This window comes from Callorhinus ursinus, unplaced genomic scaffold (assembly GCF_003265705.2).
Source record: "Callorhinus ursinus isolate GAN/ISIS: 27379988/994484 unplaced genomic scaffold, GSC_fseal_2.0 scaffold1, whole genome shotgun sequence".
Taxonomy (NCBI): domain Eukaryota; kingdom Metazoa; phylum Chordata; class Mammalia; order Carnivora; family Otariidae; genus Callorhinus; species Callorhinus ursinus.
The window spans coordinates 119,045,062-119,062,269 of NW_027397063.1; the positions used below are offsets into that span (position 1 = coordinate 119,045,062).

At 40.6% G+C, this 17,208-nt stretch overlaps 1 protein-coding gene and 1 long non-coding RNA gene across 2 annotated transcripts in view; one reads left to right on the forward strand and one right to left on the reverse strand.

The window, feature by feature from the left end:
• The window catches only part of ACAD11 (acyl-CoA dehydrogenase family member 11), a 99,311-nt gene extending 90,994 nt beyond the window's left edge, over positions 1-8,317 (forward strand). The window contains 4 exon segments of the mRNA XM_025882183.2: positions 3,627-3,743; positions 4,543-4,652; positions 5,546-7,702; positions 8,008-8,317. Coding sequence (XP_025737968.1) covers positions 3,627-3,743; positions 4,543-4,652; positions 5,546-5,660 — 342 coding nt within the window. The 3' untranslated portion in view covers positions 5,661-7,702; positions 8,008-8,317.
• Positions 8,318-8,319: 2 nt separating this feature from the next.
• LOC112831766 (uncharacterized) lies at positions 8,320-15,216 on the reverse strand. Its single transcript, XR_003210223.2, has 4 exons — positions 15,165-15,216; positions 14,600-14,699; positions 8,613-8,656; positions 8,320-8,487 (listed from the first exon to the last, which is right to left on the reverse strand). It is a non-coding gene; the product is annotated as an uncharacterized lncRNA (long non-coding RNA).
• Between the last annotated feature and the right edge of the window lie 1,992 nt (positions 15,217-17,208).

Sequence of the window (17,208 nt, forward strand, 5' to 3'; positions counted from 1 at the left end):
CTGTTCCTTTCTTCCTCTCTTGGTCTCTTTCCTTGTGATTGGTGACTTTTAAAAGTTTTCTGTTTTGCTAGGCTGCCCCTACCAAATTACCCTCAGCTAAATAGAGTAGACTTTTGTTGGGGGTATTTTTCAAAAATTTATGTCTGTGCTCACAGGCATTTTCAGTTTGTTAACTTTTTCAGCTCCAAGTCTGGGATGTATTACAGAAAAAGAAAACCCAGGGAACTCACTACCATGTTGTTCTTTTAGCTTAGCCAGTCTGCTTCCTTCTCTTTACCTATCAGAGTCTTCCAATGTTTGCTTTATAAATAATGCCCAGGTTTTTAGTTGTATTCAGCAAAAGGAATAGGGAAAGGTGCATCTATTTCATCTTTCTGGAAGTAGAAGTCACTGGAAGTAACAACATTATTAATCTATGTAGGTACCTATAAGCTACACTGCAGAACTCTCTGGGAAAAGCTGGATTGGGGGATGGGGCTTGGAACTGAAGTGGAGGCTCCCCGACTCCAAATGTGGGCCTTGGAACCCACACATTCAGGCATGTGTGCAGAGCATATAAATTTAACAACTTAGATGAAATGGACCAATTTGTCAAGATTCATAAACTACCAAAACTCACTGAAGTGAAATAGAGTATTCTACAACTATTAAAGAAGTTGAATTCATAGTTTAAAAGCTCCTGAAATAAGAAATGACTGGGCCCAGATGGTATCACTGGTAAATGTTATTAAATAATTAAAGAAGAAATAACACCAATTCTATGTAATCATCTCTTCCACAAAGTAGAAATAGAGGAAACACTTGCCAACTCATTTTATGAGGCTAGAATTGCCCTAATCCAAAACCAGATAAGAACAAACTAGACCAATATAGATGCAAAAACCTATTAGGAAATAAAGTCCAGCAATATATAAAAAGAATATTATACCACAACCAAGTAAGATTTATCCCAGGAATGCAAGGCTCATTCATAATCAAAGATCAATTACTAAGGAAAGTAATTATTGTAATCTGCCATATTAGCCTGAAAAAGTACATGATCATGTCAGTTGATCCAGAAAAGCACTTGACAAAATTCAGTATGTATTCATAATGAAAACTCTCAGCAAACTAGGAATAGAAAGGAATTTATTCAACCCAATGCGGAGCATCTAAAAAATTCTACAGCTAACATGCTTATGGTGCAAGACTAAATGCTTTTCCCCCAAGATTAGGAACAAAGCAAGGATGTTTACTCTAACCACTCCTATTTATCATCATAGAGGGGAAGTCCTAGCCAATGCAGTGAGTCAAGAAAAACAAAGTACATATATTTGGGGGGGGGCGGAATAGGTAAAACTGTCCATATTCACAGACAACATGATTGTTAGAAAATCCTTAGGAATCTATCAAACAAAACAACCTTCCTAGAATAGAGCTTAAGCAAAGTCATGGGATACAAGATCAACACACAAAATCAATTTTTTGTCTATATACAAGCAGTGAACAATTGGAAACTGAAATTTAAAAATGCTATTTATAATACACTTTTAAAAAAGCACAAATCTAACAAAATGTGTAGTATCCAAATGCTAAAAATTATAGAATTGATAAAGGAAACCTAAATAAATATAGAGAAATACTGTGTTCGTGGACTGTTAGACTAATAGTAAAGATGTCAGCTGTCCTCAAATTCTTCTACAGATTTAACATAATACCAGTCTGAATCCTGGCAGGACATTTTTGTGGATATAATGGCAACCTGTCCTAAAAATTATGTGAAATGCAAAGAAACTAAAATAACAAAAACAATTTGAAGAAGAAAGTTGTAGGCACATCACTACCTAATCTGAAGACTGTGTGGTATTAGCAAAAGGAGAGACACATAGGTCTTTGGAACAGAACAGAGTCCAGAAATAGACTCATAAAAATATGAGTCAAACAATTTTTTATATAGGTACAAAGCCAGTTCAGTGGGGAAAGGTTAATCTTTATAGTAAATGGTGTTGGAATAGTTGGACATTCATAGGCAAAAAAAAAAAAAAAAATGAACCTTGTCCTAAACCTCACACCTCACACAAAATTTAACTCCAAATAAATCATAGATCTAAATGTAAAAGGTAAAACTATAAAACTTTCAGGAAAAAAAATAGGGATAAATCTTTGTGACAAGATTAGACAAAATGTTCTTAAGACATGCCCCAAAAGCACAACCCATAAGAGAAAAAGTTGACAAATTGGATATCATTAAATTTAATCACATTTGTTCTTTGAAAGTCACTATTAAGAGAATGAAAATGTTACAGACTGGGAGAAGATATTTGCAAATTGCCCACGTGACAATTGACTTGTATCCTTAATAAAGAGCTCTCTAAACAGCAGTAAGAAAACAATCCAATTTAAAAAGTGGGGAAATGACATGAACAGACGTGTCACCAAAGAGAATATATAGATGGCAAATAAACTCATCAAGAGGTGATCAACATTAGTCATAGGGAAATGCAAATTTAAACTACCATGAAATAGTTCTACATACTGTTAAAATGACTAATACATAAAAAAAAAAAAACTACCAAGTGCTAATGGTTTGGAAAGCAGCTGAAACTATTATACACTACAGGTGGGAATGCAAAATGGTACAGTTGGTCTGGAAAACTGACAGTTTCTTATAAGCATTTACCAGATGATCTAATAATTCCATTCCCCATAGCTGCTTTAAAAAATGAAAAGTATAGTCATACAAAAACTTGTATGCACATGATTACAGAAGCTCTGTTAATAATCACCAAAAACTAGAAACAACCCAAATGTCCTTCAGCAGGGGAATGGATAAACAAACTGGTACATCCTTACAATGGAATATTACTCATTGATAAAAAGGAATGGACAGTTGGTACACATAACAACTTGGTCAGTGATACTCAAAAGCATTATGCTGAAAGAAGCCAGTCTCTAAATACATACTACATGAGTCCATTTATATGACATTCTGAAAAAGGCAAAAACTATAGTAATTGATAACCCATCCGTGGCTGTGAGTTTAGGGGTTGGGGAGGGTGTGACTAAAAAGGGGCAGCAGGTCTAAGGGGAGATGGAACTGTTCTGTATCTTGATTGTGGCTACAGCAACCTATACATGTGGTACAATTCATAGAACTGTTCACCAAAGGTAAAGGTCACTGTTGCTAAATAATAACACAACAAAGGACTGCTGCACCTTCCCCACACTGACATTGTCCCGGGGATCATCTCGATTGTCTATAAGCAAGTTCACCATCAGACATTTATCCAAGTCTCAATGAGACTATGAGGTAAGCATTCAGGAGGGCCAGTGAGGAATGTTAGAGCAATAAGATGGTTGCTCAGTTCAGCCATCTTGACCTTCAGACATCAAGATATCCAAAATAAATTATTTTTCTGAGCAAATAAAATATCTTTCTAAAGTCTGGCAGTGTTAACTTTAGCATTGCACAAGTACATGGTTGGCTGGTATATATCAAATGAATTAACTCTTCCATTAAAAAACAGAGTAAGGCTTAGGAACAGTCCTTGGCCTAGAGTGTTTCACCAAGCTACAAGGTCGTGTTAGATGTGGACTCATGCCAGCTTAGCCATTCCTCCTATTTGCTGCTCTTTGCTCCCCTGCAGGAGGCTGTGGCTCACTGGATTGCTGAAAGCCGCATTGCCATTGAGAAGATACGTTTGTTGATCCTGAAAGCCGCAGACAGCATTGACACCCTGGGCTGGGCTGGCACTAGGAAGGAGGTGAGGCCCCTTGGACCACTGTCTGCCAAGCCTTCTTCAGTTTCTTTCACCCACTGGGCATTTCAGGTTTCATGGTGGCTTGATGGCACTCAGAATATTGAAAACAATTTCTGTGATTTTGGTTTCAAGATTATAAACATATGTCACTTGCTAGTTTTCCTTTCACTTGCCTGTTTTAGGGAATGATTTTCAGGATATAGAACATCTTCAGCATTCTCGAGATGCAGCAACAGGGAGGAGGGAAATCCAAGACTATACAGACTTGGAATTATACCCAGTATGTCACTTTCTGCCATGTGGCCTTGGGCAAAGTATCTGACCTTGCTACCATGTAGTATAAATGCTTCATAAAAGATGCCTCTCATCTCCTATCTTTTTATGTTTCTGGCTTATATGGAGTAAGACTGTAATCATTTAATTCTAAAAACCAATAAAAATTGCTAAGAGAAAACTGATTAGTGAAGGCTCTTGAATTCTTTTTATGATCCCTAAGGTGATGAATGTGATTTATCAGCTGCCTTAAATCCTTTTGGAAACAAGGCAGGTCATAAATAATAAAATATGATTTGGAAGAGATATCTCTTTCCAGAATGTCTATATTGACTGAAATATGGCCATTATTAGCCTCATTACAATGGGTCTCTTTGTTGGCTTCCACCAAAGATCCTGTTTCAGTGATGAATTCATGTGGGAAAGTTCCCTTGTCTCATTTCACAAAGAAAATACAGATTATATCAAATTCTGCCACATTGTGTATTGTCTAAGAAAGGAACATTCTTTTTATATCTTGCTTATGTAGATTGCAATGATTAAAGTGGCCACCCCTCGGGCCGTCTGCAAAATTATTGACCGGGCGATCCAAGTGTGTGGAGGTGCAGGTGTTTCCCAGGATTACCCTCTGGCTAACATGTAAGTAGATGTCACTTAGTAATCATCTACATTTGACAGGCTTGGAATGGAATTAAAAATCTACAGCTGCCTTGACCCTAATTGTTTCACAAGAAAAGAAAGATACTAAAAATATAATTCAAGGCTAAATGAGGTAATATAGGTACCCAGCACCAATAAATAGTTGCTCTTATGATTACAGTTATCATTTCGCTCAATGATGTTAACTTTTACACCGAGGGGGTCCATTGGGGTTCATGAGCTAGTGAGGAAATGGCACTGGGGGTTCACCCTGAAACCAGAATGATCATACAGGAGCACACATGGCAGAGGGCACCCAGAGCCAGGCTTGGGTATGTCCTTAGGACTGTGTGCCACCTCCACAGGGATGCCTCAGGCCAGTGACCATCTCATGTCCAGATTCTGGTTGCTGGGAGTCAAGGAACACTCTGCAGTGCTCGTCACCGCACAGTGCCCCTGCCACCTTCTTTCCCACACTGGAGACAGAAGTCTGGTGCCACACCAGTTTTTCCCATCAATTTTTAACCGTAAGAACTAAATATCTGGTACTACATATGTCTAGTATATAAGTATTACATATTTATACTTCACTCCCTGTGGCTTACCTAAGATATCTCTTAGTTCTAGCAACTTCTAGAACCCTAAAGCAAACCAAGACTGAGATTAAGCCCATTGCACTGAGCCATTTAAGATTCCTCTCCCCAAAGTGAGAACTTTCGGTGGCATTTCACGTGCCCTTGGACTTAACTCTCCTTGATTCTCTCTGTGCTCTTTTTCTTATCACTGCCTTGGCAAGATTTCAAAAATGAATAGTCTTGGCTTAGAGTCACAGTGACTGATGTTAAAGTATCATGTTCCTCGTTGATAACTCCTGCCATTCCTGCTCCTTTTAGGTATGCCCTAACACGGGCTCTGCGCTTAGCAGACGGGCCCGATGAAGTGCACCTCTCGGCAATCGCAGCGATGGAGCTGCGGGACCAAGCCGGAAGCGTGAGGTCCAAGGTGTAGGAGGCGGCAGTGTCTCACCTTTACACAGACGTCACTGCCGCTAGCATTTGCACCGGTTTGAGCGCAGGATTAATTACTCATTTTCAGTAAACATTTGAGCATCTGTTTTGATCACTAGGTTTTATCATTCAAGGGTCACAAAGGTTTAAGTTAAATATGAAATTCTATAGCTGCCATCGTTCAGTCTATTACCTATGTGTTGAGCCTTTATTTTTAAAACATGCAACTTGTAAAGAAATAACGAAGTAAACTGGAGAGCTAAAGCATAGGCCTAAAAATATTTTCACTTTTTGATTCCCAGGATCTGTTCCATTTAAATAAATATTCAAGGAGTCATTGCTCTGTAAAAAATATGGTGGGATGTCCTTTCTAACGCTGGTTGTAGGGGGTGGCTTAACACTTTGTAGGACCATAGTGTTTGCACTGGAGAAAGATGCATGACTGAATCATTTTAGAATTCGTATAAGCCTCTTCATAATTCAACAGAAAGCATTTATACATAAAATCTGAATGCATTTTAAAGTTTACTAGAAAACATGGCCCATTATGAGAAAACATAATTAAGAAGGTTTTTAATTATGTATAATATATTGATGAGCACAGTGGATAGTTTAAGCTACAAGAAAGTTATTTAGTTTTGAGAAGAGATTACAAACCATCTGTTCTGAATGCCATCCGGTTAATATCAACACCCTAAGCAAACATCCTGCGGCTCTTTAAATCAGTGCTGCCCAGTACAGTGGCCACTGGCCACATGTGACTCTTGAGCACTTTAATTGTACCTAGTACAACTGAGGAACTTTTGATTGTGTAAAATTTTAATTAAATATCGATTCTTAACTAAGTTAACTAGAAAACTTTTAAGTATGCTCGCAATAACTTGGGTATGTGAATTGACTTTTTCAAATGTAAATTTTATGAAATCTAAATATGGAGCAAGTATTTTGCCTGGAAATTTAGCATCCAAATTAAGAAACAAAGTAAATGTGAAATACATACCAAATTTTGAAGACTTAGTGTGAGAAAAAAGTAAAATATCTCATCAATACTTTTTAAGTAGTGATTATATATGGAAATAAAATGTGGATGTAAGGCATACCTTGTTTTATTGTGCTTCACTTTTTGCACTTCTTACAAATCAAAGGTTTATGGCAACTCTGCATCAAGCAACTCAGCACCATTTTTCCAACAGCATTTGCTCACTTCATTTCTCTGTGTCACATTTTGGTAATCCTTGCACTATTTCAAACTTGTTCATTATTATTATATTTGAATTGCTGCAATCTCATGATAAAACTTGAACAGATGAGGAGTTGCTTCTTATGGATGAGCACAGAAAGTCGTTTCTTGAGGTAGAATCAACTCCTGGGGAAGATGCTATAAGGACTGTTGAAATGACAAAGATTTAGAATATGATATAAACTTAGTTGATAAAGCAGTGGCAGGATTTCAGAGGTTTGACTCCGATTTTGAAAGTTCTGCTGTGGGTAAAATGCTATCAAATAGCATCACACGCTACAGAGAAATAGTTCATGAGGAAAAGAGTCAATTTGTGCAGCAAACTTCATTGTCATATTTTTAAAAATTGCCCCAGCCAGGCCAACCTTCAGCAACCACCACCTTGGTCAGTGAGCAGCCATCAACATGGAGGCAAGACCCTCTACCAGGAAAAAGATTGTGACTCACTGAAAGTTCACGTGATGGTTAGCATATTTTTTTTACCAAAAAAAGTATTTTTTTTAAGATTTTATTTTTAGGGGCGCCTGGGCGGCTCTGTTGGTTAAGTGTCTGCCTTCAGCTCGGGACATGATCTCAGCATCCTGGCACAGAAACTGGGTTCTGATTCCTGTGTGTCACATGGGCCTCCTAAACTCCTAAATTTGCCTTTGATCCTTAACCTCTCTGCATCTCATTTTTCTTTCTGTACCCTGGGATTAACTATTAAATCCAGAGGACCCTTAACCTACTGAGGGTTTATTGTGACAATCACTGAAGCCATGTAGAAGCACTCAGGTATTTCTGAACCACAGTATTTTTATAAGGTATCCTCATTTGAAGCAGATAAAATCTTATAACCCAAGCTATAGAACCTTATTTCTAGTTTTAAAAGTTGTGACTTAGAAGAAATCAGGATTTTTTTCTGAACAATTAAAATTAAAGGTTATGTGTTGTACTTAAAATTTTGTGATAATTTTTTCCTGTGCCTTTGAGGAAAACTGGCTAAATTGCTGGCTGACATTTCAATTCATCTATTTTTATTTATGTCTGCCATAAACACAGCCATCCCTAAGGCAAGTCACTCCATGTGGCCGATATTCACTTCTCTTCCCTAACTTTCATTTTTTAGATACGACATTATAAAGAATAATATGGGTTGTTTTGAAAAGAAAATTCCAGTCTCCAAAGAATGAAAAGATCAAGGGACGCTTTGCCTCAGCCACGGTGAACGGATGGACTGACTCTAAGTGTGGGAGCTCAGAGCCATTTCTAGGATGTCATCAGGCTGTCCCTGGGAGTCACTGTGCAGCAGTACACCCGGGACGGTCAGCCAGGTTTGCCGTGCTCCCTGGTTCCGAAAGGACAAGTTGCCCTCTATAATAACCACCCGGCAGGAGGGCAGGAAGAAGGAGAGCTCACCAGGCACTGCTTTACCCAGCAAGACCTCGCCAAGATTTGCATTTGGTCAGCAGCAGGGAGGACGGGCCCCGTGACAGCCTGGCAGGGAAGTTCCCAGGAGGCTCCCGACAAAAGCGGTCATGGAAGTTGTGGCAGTGCTTGTCCCGCGGTGTAGCCAGTTAAGGATCTCTTTGATAGTTGATATTTTAACCTTAGCAACATACAGCAGAAAGTATAATCATGAAGGAGCAGATTTTCTCATCAACCTGTGATTATTTACAGAGGCTTCCCCAGGTCCGCATCACCCTAGCTCTTCCCGAACTGTGGTCTACTTACATGTCCTAGGCATGCCCATTTTTTGTCCAGGAGAACCAGAGTACCTGAAAAGCAGCAAAGTCCATGGCAGCATTTAAGTATTTTATTATTTTTTTCAATTATTTTTATTTCAAGTTTTCATATAAATTCTAGTTAGTAAAAAAATCTAGTTAACATATGGTGTAATACTGGTTTCAGGAGTAGAATGTAGTGATTCATCATTTATATATAACACCCAGTGCTCATCACAACAACTGCCCTCCTTAATGCCCATCACCCAGTTATCCCATCCCCCACCCACCTCCCTCCATCATCCTCAGTTTGTTCTCTATCCTAAAGAGTCTCTTATGGTTTGCGGCCCTCTTTTTTTCCCCCTTCCCCTATGTTCATCTGTGTTGTTTCTTAAATTCTACATGAGTGAGATCATATGGTATTTATCTTTCTCTGACTTGTTGTGCTTAGCATAACACTCTCTAGATCCATCTGTGTCGTTGCAAATGGCAAGATTTCATTCTTTTTGATGGCTGAGTAGTATTCCATTATATACATATACCACTTCTTCTTTATCCATTCATCAGTTGGTAGACATTTGGGCTCTTTCCATAATTTGGCTATTGTTGATAATGCTACTATAAACATCAGGGTTTGTGTGCCCCTTTGAATCTGGTATCCTTTGGATAAATACCTAGTAGTGCAGTTGCTGGGTCATAGGGTAGCTCTATTTTTAACTTTTTGAGGAACCTCCATACTGTCTTCCAGAGGGGTTGCACCAGCTTGCATTCCCACCAACAGTGTAGGAGGGTTCCCCTTTCTCCGCAACCCCGCCAGCATCTGTTGTTTACTGTGTTGTTGATTTTAGCCATTCTGACTGGTGTGGGGTGGTGTCTCATTGAGATTTGGATTTGGATTTCCCTGATGCCGAGTGACGTTGAACACTTTTCATGTGTCTCTTGGCCATGTGTCTTCTTTGGAAAAATGTCTGTTCATGTCTTCTGCCTGTTTCTTAACTAGATTATTTTTTGGGTGTTGAGTTTGATAAGTCTTTATAGGTTTTGGATGCTATCCATTTATCCAATATATCATTTGCAAATATCTTCTCCCATTCCATAGATTGTCTTTTAGTTTTGTTGTTTCCTTTGCTGTGCAGAAGCTTTTTATCTTGATGAAGTCCCAGTAGCTGATTTTTGCTTTCGTTTCCCTTGCCTCTGGAGTCGTGTCTAGTAAGAAGTTGTTATGGCCGAGGACGAAGAGATTGCTGCCTGTGTTCTCCTCTAGGATTTGGAAGGTTTCCTGTCTCACATTTAGGTCTTTCATCCATTTTGAATTTATTTTTGTGTATGGTATAAGCAAGTGGTCCAGTTTCATTCTTCTGCATGTTGCTGTCCAGTTTTCCCAACACCATCTGAGACTGTCTTTTCCATTGGATATTCCTTGCTGCTTTGTTGAAGATTAATTGACCGTAGAGTTGTGGGTTCATTTCTGGGTTTTCTATTCTGTTCCACTGACCTGTGTCTCTGTTTTTATGCCAGTACCATACTGTCTTGATGATTATAGCTTTGTAATAGAGCTTGAAGTCCAGGATTGTGATGCCTCCAGCTTTATGTTTCTTTTTCAAGATTGCTTTGGCTATTTGGGGTCTTTTGTGGTTCCATACAAATTTTAGGATTGTTCTAGCTCTGTAAAATATGCTGGTGGTACTTTGATACGGATTGTATTAAATGTCTAGATTGTCTTGGGTAAGCATTTAAGTTTTTTTTTTTTTAAGATTTCATTTATTTGAGAGAAAGAGAGCACAAGCAGGGTGGAGGGGCAGAGGGTGAGGGAGAAGCAGGCTCCCCACTGAGCAGGGAGCCCGATCCCAGGACTCTAAGATCATGACCTGAGCCTAAGGCAGACACTTAACCGACTGAGCCACCCAGGCACCCCAGCATTTAAGTATTTTAATAGAAAAGTTGCATAAGGCTTGCAAAAAGAAAAAAAAAAAAACTTTTCTCAGCGTTTCGTGAATTAAGATACAACAGATTCTGGGAAGTTCAGAAGGAAGGCACTTTTTACCCAGGCTTCTGAAGGGATTTAAATTAGTAAAGGTCTTAAGTAAATGATATTATAAGGTGAAATGTATTTAAGAAAATGTCTGCTATGGACAAATGCCCTCTTTCAATCAAGCCAGGTAGCCTTGGCCAGGCTTCTTTCATGGGCATTTGATGATCCCTCCCCAAGGAGCAGACTACAGGGGGTACACCAATCAGTGGGCCCTCCTGTTAGCACTTTGGGCCAGTGTTTGTCTGCTGCAAGTCTTTTCCACCATTTCTTTTGCCTGAATTACCATGGTAGTCCAAATGGGCTTCTAGATTGTTCTCACAGCAGTCAGCGTGACCCTCTCAAAATGTCCCAGTGGCTTTGCATCTCATTTAGAATAAAATCCAGAGTCCTTGTCATGGCCAACAAGGTTCCATCTGAGCTTGTCCCCTGACACTGTCTGAGCTCATCCCCTGGCTCCCTCCCTTCATTATGGCTTCCTGTACGCTGTTCCAACATGCAACCCCAGCCAGGCCTCTGAGGCTTACTGTTTTCTCTGCTTGAAAAGATCTAACCTGAGATTTCCAGATGCCTGCTCACAAGTCACCTTAGCAAAGACTCCTTTCTTGACTACTTGCTCTAAATTAGCACCACATGCTCTGTCATTCTCCACCTCTGTATCTGCCATTCTCTTCTCACAGTACTTAACACCTGGCATATTTCATATCTACGTATTTATGGTCTGCTCAATATCATGTAAGCACCACTTTTCCCTTCCTGTAGTCACTTATTTCACCTATTTTGTGTACTGGGGTTCTCCTCAGTGCTTGGAACCATGCCTGGCCTCTAGTAAGCACTCAAAAAAAGGATGGATGGATGGGCATGGATGACCCCTGATATGTAATTGGTGAGGGAGCAAAGGATTTACATATAGGCCCTCAGATGGATCAGAACAGAAGCTTAAGCTCTGGCGCATGAACACAGACCTAGAATGGGTTACACGTAGCCGGAGAGGACTTGGATAGGTGCACAGCAGTTTGGGCAAACCAGGTGATGAAATGTTTGATGAGTATTTAACAATCCAGGGGAATGCACACACTTTTGAAATTTTCCTGCTTTCCAATCCAATCTAATCAGCCAGAGTGCTGTGACCAGCTCTCCATACAAAGGGAGGTCAGGACTCCTAAGAAAAATAAAACCACTGTTGGTGATCGCTAGAATTTCCAAGTTTCCAAATAAACAGGATTCTGGGAAATGTCCTCACTTAATTCAGGACAAAGAGCATTTAGGGTTTGTGACCCCACCTCAATATTTTTCTTTCTCTTTTTTTAAGTATCTCTCATTATGTGTTTATCATGAAGAAAATCCACACACATTCTAGTGTAAGTGTGTGGTGTGATAAGCTCTGCGAAACAAGGGCTTGTCTCTGCCTTATCTTCACCGAAAACGTGTGAACAAAGAGTGATTATCCTGGAGTGCTGCCTCTCCCTCAGGATAGCACTTCAGCAGCACTCCTTCCCTGCTGGGCTGATGGCTACCACCACCCCAGTGAAAACTGTTTCACTTTTTCAAAATGGGTGAAGATGGAGATTGCAGATGCCTCTTTCACCCAACACCTTACCTCTGACTTCAGTTTCTACCATTCTTTTTCCTTACCCCAGTCAACCACATTGGTCTTCTGCTGTTTCTCCAGTATCCCAGACTTTTTTTTTCTTAAATTAGAAGTATTTGTTTCTTATTAAAATAGGGTCTTCTCATGTCCATCGACGGATGAATGGATAAAGAAGAGGTGGTATATATACACAATGGCATATTATGCAGCCATCAAAAGGAAGGAGATCTTGCCATTTGCAACGACATGGATGGAACTGGAGGGTGTTATGCTGAGTGAAATAAGTCAATCAGAGAAAGACATGTATCATATGACCTCACTGATATGAGGAATTCTTAATCTCAGGAACAAACTGAGGGTTGCTGGAGTGGTTGGGGGTGGGAGGGATGGGGTGGCTGGGTGATGGACATTGAGGAAGATATGTGCTATGGTGAGCGCTGTGAATTGTGCAATACTGTTGAATCACAGATCTGTACCTCTGAAACAAATAACGTAACATATTTTAAGAAAAAAGAAAAAGAAGAAGATAGCAGGAGAGGAAGAATGAAGGGGAGTAAGTCAGAGGGGGAGACGAACCAGGAGAGACGATGGACTCTGAAAAACAAACTGAGGTTTCTGGAGGGGAGGAGGGTGGGGGGATGGGTTAGCCTGGTGATGGGTATTGAGGAGGGCACATTCTGCATGGAGCACTGGGTGTTATGAACAAACAATGAATCATGGAACAGTACACCAAAACAAATTATGTAATATATGGTGATTAACGTAACAATAAAAAATTTAAAAAAAAATAGGGTCTTCTCATGAGGATGGAATGTGCAAGAGAGGCTTCCTGGGTTTCCTCATCCCAGCAGGCTGAGGCTCTCCATTCAAAACTTTTCTCCCTGTGTAGGAAGGAAAGTTCCCCACCTACTCCTGGGAAATTAGGCTACTCTAATTTTACTTTTGATTCTTTGTATGCATTAAGGGAAAAAAGAAATCAAAACAAAACTATTAACAGGCTATCTGTCCCTAAGCACATATGCTCAGTCCAGGGGTGGGCCTCAAGTCCCCATCTCCACGTGCTGGCCAGGATTAGATGGTACCCTAGAAATAAGGTGTTCCTGGCTAGGGATCAAAGAAGACCCTAGCTCCCAGTCACCTGGTTGAAAATATGCATAGCACCTTCAATGAGAGTCTGAGATTCCCTCTTTAGCAAGGAGTACTCTGGGTATAGTAGGGCAGGGCTCTGGCCACAGGTGGTATCTGGTCTAGAAGCTACTGACTCCATTTCCTAATCCTCTTGAGATTCTTTAAGTTGACAAGGAGTGAACACAAATTCCAAAATGACACACCAAGCTATACAAGACTGAAGAAGTCATTAAGGCAACAGTCTCCCCAGCTCCATGCACAGAACTCTGACCCCACCATCCCCCTCCTTTCACCCTTCAGGACCATCTAGTCCTGCCCAACACTTCTCAGTGGCAGCTTCCAGCATGCAGAAGCCCTGAGCAGCCTTCACCCTCACAAGTTAGGAGTGGACTAATCAAGGAACTTTATGCCAACTTCAAGTCCAAGGTCCTACCTCAAGCTCTCTGCACTTGCTTTTCTGTTTGCCTAGAAAGCTTTCCCCACCCCATATTCTCAAGGCTTCCTCCCTTCCTGAAAATGTGACATTCTAGGTTTTCCTTCTGTGATCATCCCATGAAAATTTCTATGCCCTTCCAACTCTCTCTCTCTCTCTCAGCTTACCCCCATCCCCGGTTTGGTTTTGTTCTTAGAACTGTCACCATGTAACATACTATGTATCTTTTTTTTTTTTTTATTTGGCTTATTGCGCCTTTTCCCCCACTAAAAAGTATGCTTTAGCTAAGAGAGATTTTTGTTTTGCTCACTGTTCTACCCTTGGTATATAGGACAGTGCTTGAAGCATACATAATAGAGCCTCAATAAATATTTGTTGAATGCATGGAATTCTTCCAGCTGCAGGAGAGCAGGGATCCCGGGAAGTTTGTTTAACCTCTATATCAGAAGTGTGATAGCATAGGCTCATGTTTGCTCACCGGCCATACGGATGCTTAAAAGATCTAAAGCTAAGCTTCTCAATCCTAGCTGAGCATCAGAATCCCCTGAGGAGCTTGAGAGAGACTCAGCCACCCCAGCGACTGTGTGACTTCAGTGGTAACAAGGTATACCAGGGATTTTTGTGAAACAAGGGGTTGAGGGTAGAGACTCACTTCCTGATCAGGTCTGTTAGGGTGTTTGGCGGTAAACACCAGAAAGAAACTGGCTAACGCGAGCAAAAGGGAATTTGTTAGGTGGGTGTGGGCGTGGAAGACTAAGAAGTCTGAGGATCTCGCCAAGACACAGGTAGGAGAAGCAACCCCTGCCATGGCTTTACCTTCCTCCAGCCTGCCCACCGTTTCTCTGTCCTTGCCATGCGTGCTTGGGCTCCGAGGAGCATTTGGTTGGCCAAACTCAGGTTATACTTCCACCCCAGCCTGTCCTCGAAAAGGAAGAGAGAAGGGAAACATAATTCAAGCCACATGTGTAATTAATTTTAAATTTTCTGATGCCACATTAAAAAAAGTAAAAAGCAACATGTGAAGTTAATTTTAACAATATACTTTGTTTACCCTAATATATCCACATATTACCATTTCAACATATAATCAACATAAAAAAATTATCAAGATATTTTATGCTTTTCCCCCCGAAATCTCTAGAGTATATTTTAAATTTACAACACATCTCAATTTGGAGGCTAAATTTTCAGTGGAAGTACATGAAAAGTTAATTGTATGTAAATTTCCAAAAGTTTACAGTTTTACAGTTAAAAAGGTATTTTCACATATTTAAATTGTACCAAACATATTTAAAATTTTTCAAAAACTGAATTGAGCATCAGTTTTTAAATAAGTTAGAGGGAGGTCCAAGATGGCAGCATAGGAAGATCCTGAACTCACCTCCTCACATGGACACACCAAATCCACAGCTACATATGAATCATTTCCTTCTGAGAAAGATCTGAAAAAATAGATGAACTGCTGTCTACAACAAAGAATAGAAGGACCACATCAAGATGAGTAAGAGAAGCAGAGGCATGGTTGGAAAACAAAACAAAAACAAAAAACCGCCCCCCAGTGTGGTGACCCACAAAAGGGTGGGATCTGGAGGAGTGAGGGGTTGGTGCCCCACATTGGGCACCCCAGAAAGTTGAGACCCCAGAACATCTGGCTTGGAAAGCCAATGGGACTGATTTCTTGGGGTCCCAAAGTGCTAGAGGAAACCGAGATTCCCCTTTTAGAGGGCTGATAGGCAGCTTCACTCACTCTAGACCCAGTGGAAAAAACCAGCAGCTGAAAAGCACCTAGACAAATGTGTGAGGAGATTCGCATGCTAATGTGGAGGCATTGGCTGGAGGATGCCTGGAGGGTCCTGGCACTGCTGATGCCAGAGAGTGCCAGCAGTTGCAATGGTCTCCCACTCCCAGCCTAAAGTTGGCACAAATGTACAGACAAGGCACTCTCCTGCTACACTGCTGAAACCCAGGGTGACACACAGTAAAGGTATTTTCCCTCTGCATTTCTGAAGCCAGCAAGTATGGCCCATCCCCTACATTCTCCAGCTGCCTCACTAAAGCCTGCAGGCTTATGAAAACCACATAAGGGGATGCCCCTTGATTGCGTGACCCTGGTGGCCGAGATGGCTGGTATCCTGGAGCTCCACAGGACTATTAGAAAGACAGTTGTTGGCAGTCCACCAACCCCGGGCACTGCACAGACAGCAAACTGAAACACAACTCCAGTCTTCCTATAAAAAAGGCCTATTTACAGGGCGCCTGGGTGGCTCAGTCATTAAGCATCTGCTGTTGGCTCATGTCATGGTCCCAGGGTCCTGGGATCGAGCCCCGCATTGGGCTCCCTGCTCAGCAGGAAGCCTGCTTCTCCCTCTCCCACTCCCCCTGCTTGTGTTCCCTCTCTCACTGTGTCTCTCTCTCTCTATCAAAAAATACATAAAATCTTTAGAAAAAAAAAGGTCTATTTACTTAGTCTAGAGCTTCAGCCTCAGGCACAGGCTGAAGGATTCCCATACATCTGGAGGGTAAGAAGGCACTATCAGGGAGATACCATCCTTGCACACCCCTCAGCCTTGCTACAGCAGGTGAGAATTCTCAGAAAGGAGATTATACACTTGTCTGAAGCCCCAGTTTTTTGCAACTGTTGCCCTAGAGACACTTCTGGATCTTAGTCTGGAGGCGAACAGGAATTACAATTGCCCCAGAAGACTCTACATATTTGTATATCTTAAAAGCTGCTGTCTGAGGTCTGGCTTCTGATCAGCCTAAAACTGGGTGCTAAGATTCCTTTTCTTGGATCACTGACAGGTCTTGGCATACTCTCAATAATAGGCACATATCAAGAATAAATAGGTGGTTTAGACAATTACATAGGTTCAAGAGACAACCAGGAGCTTGAACAAGGTTGAACAAGAAGGATAATCATCACACAAGGGCCCTCCATCAAGACTGAGAGAAGTAGCTGTTTTGACTAATACATAGAAACAAACACGGAGAGTCAAACAAAATGAGGAAACAGAGATATGTTTCAGAGAAAAGAGAAAGACAAAAATCTCAGAAAAAGACCTTAATGATATGGAGATAAGTAATCTACCTAAAAAGAATTCAAAGTAAAGGTCATAAAGATGCTCACCCAACTCAGGAGAATAATGGATGAACACAAATGAGAACTTCAACAAAAAGATAGAAAATATAAGTACTAAACAGAAGTCACAGAGCTGAAAAGTACAATAATTGAACAGTGTATTTACACTGGAGGGGTTGAACAGCAGACTAGATGAAGTAGAAGAATGGATCAGCAAAAGGGAAAAGAAAGCAGTGTAACTCACACTAAACAGCAGCAAAAAGAAAAAAAGAATTTTCAAATTTTTTAAAGGATTTATTTATTTTAGAGAGAAAGAGAATGCATGAGTACAGTGGGGAAGGGTGGA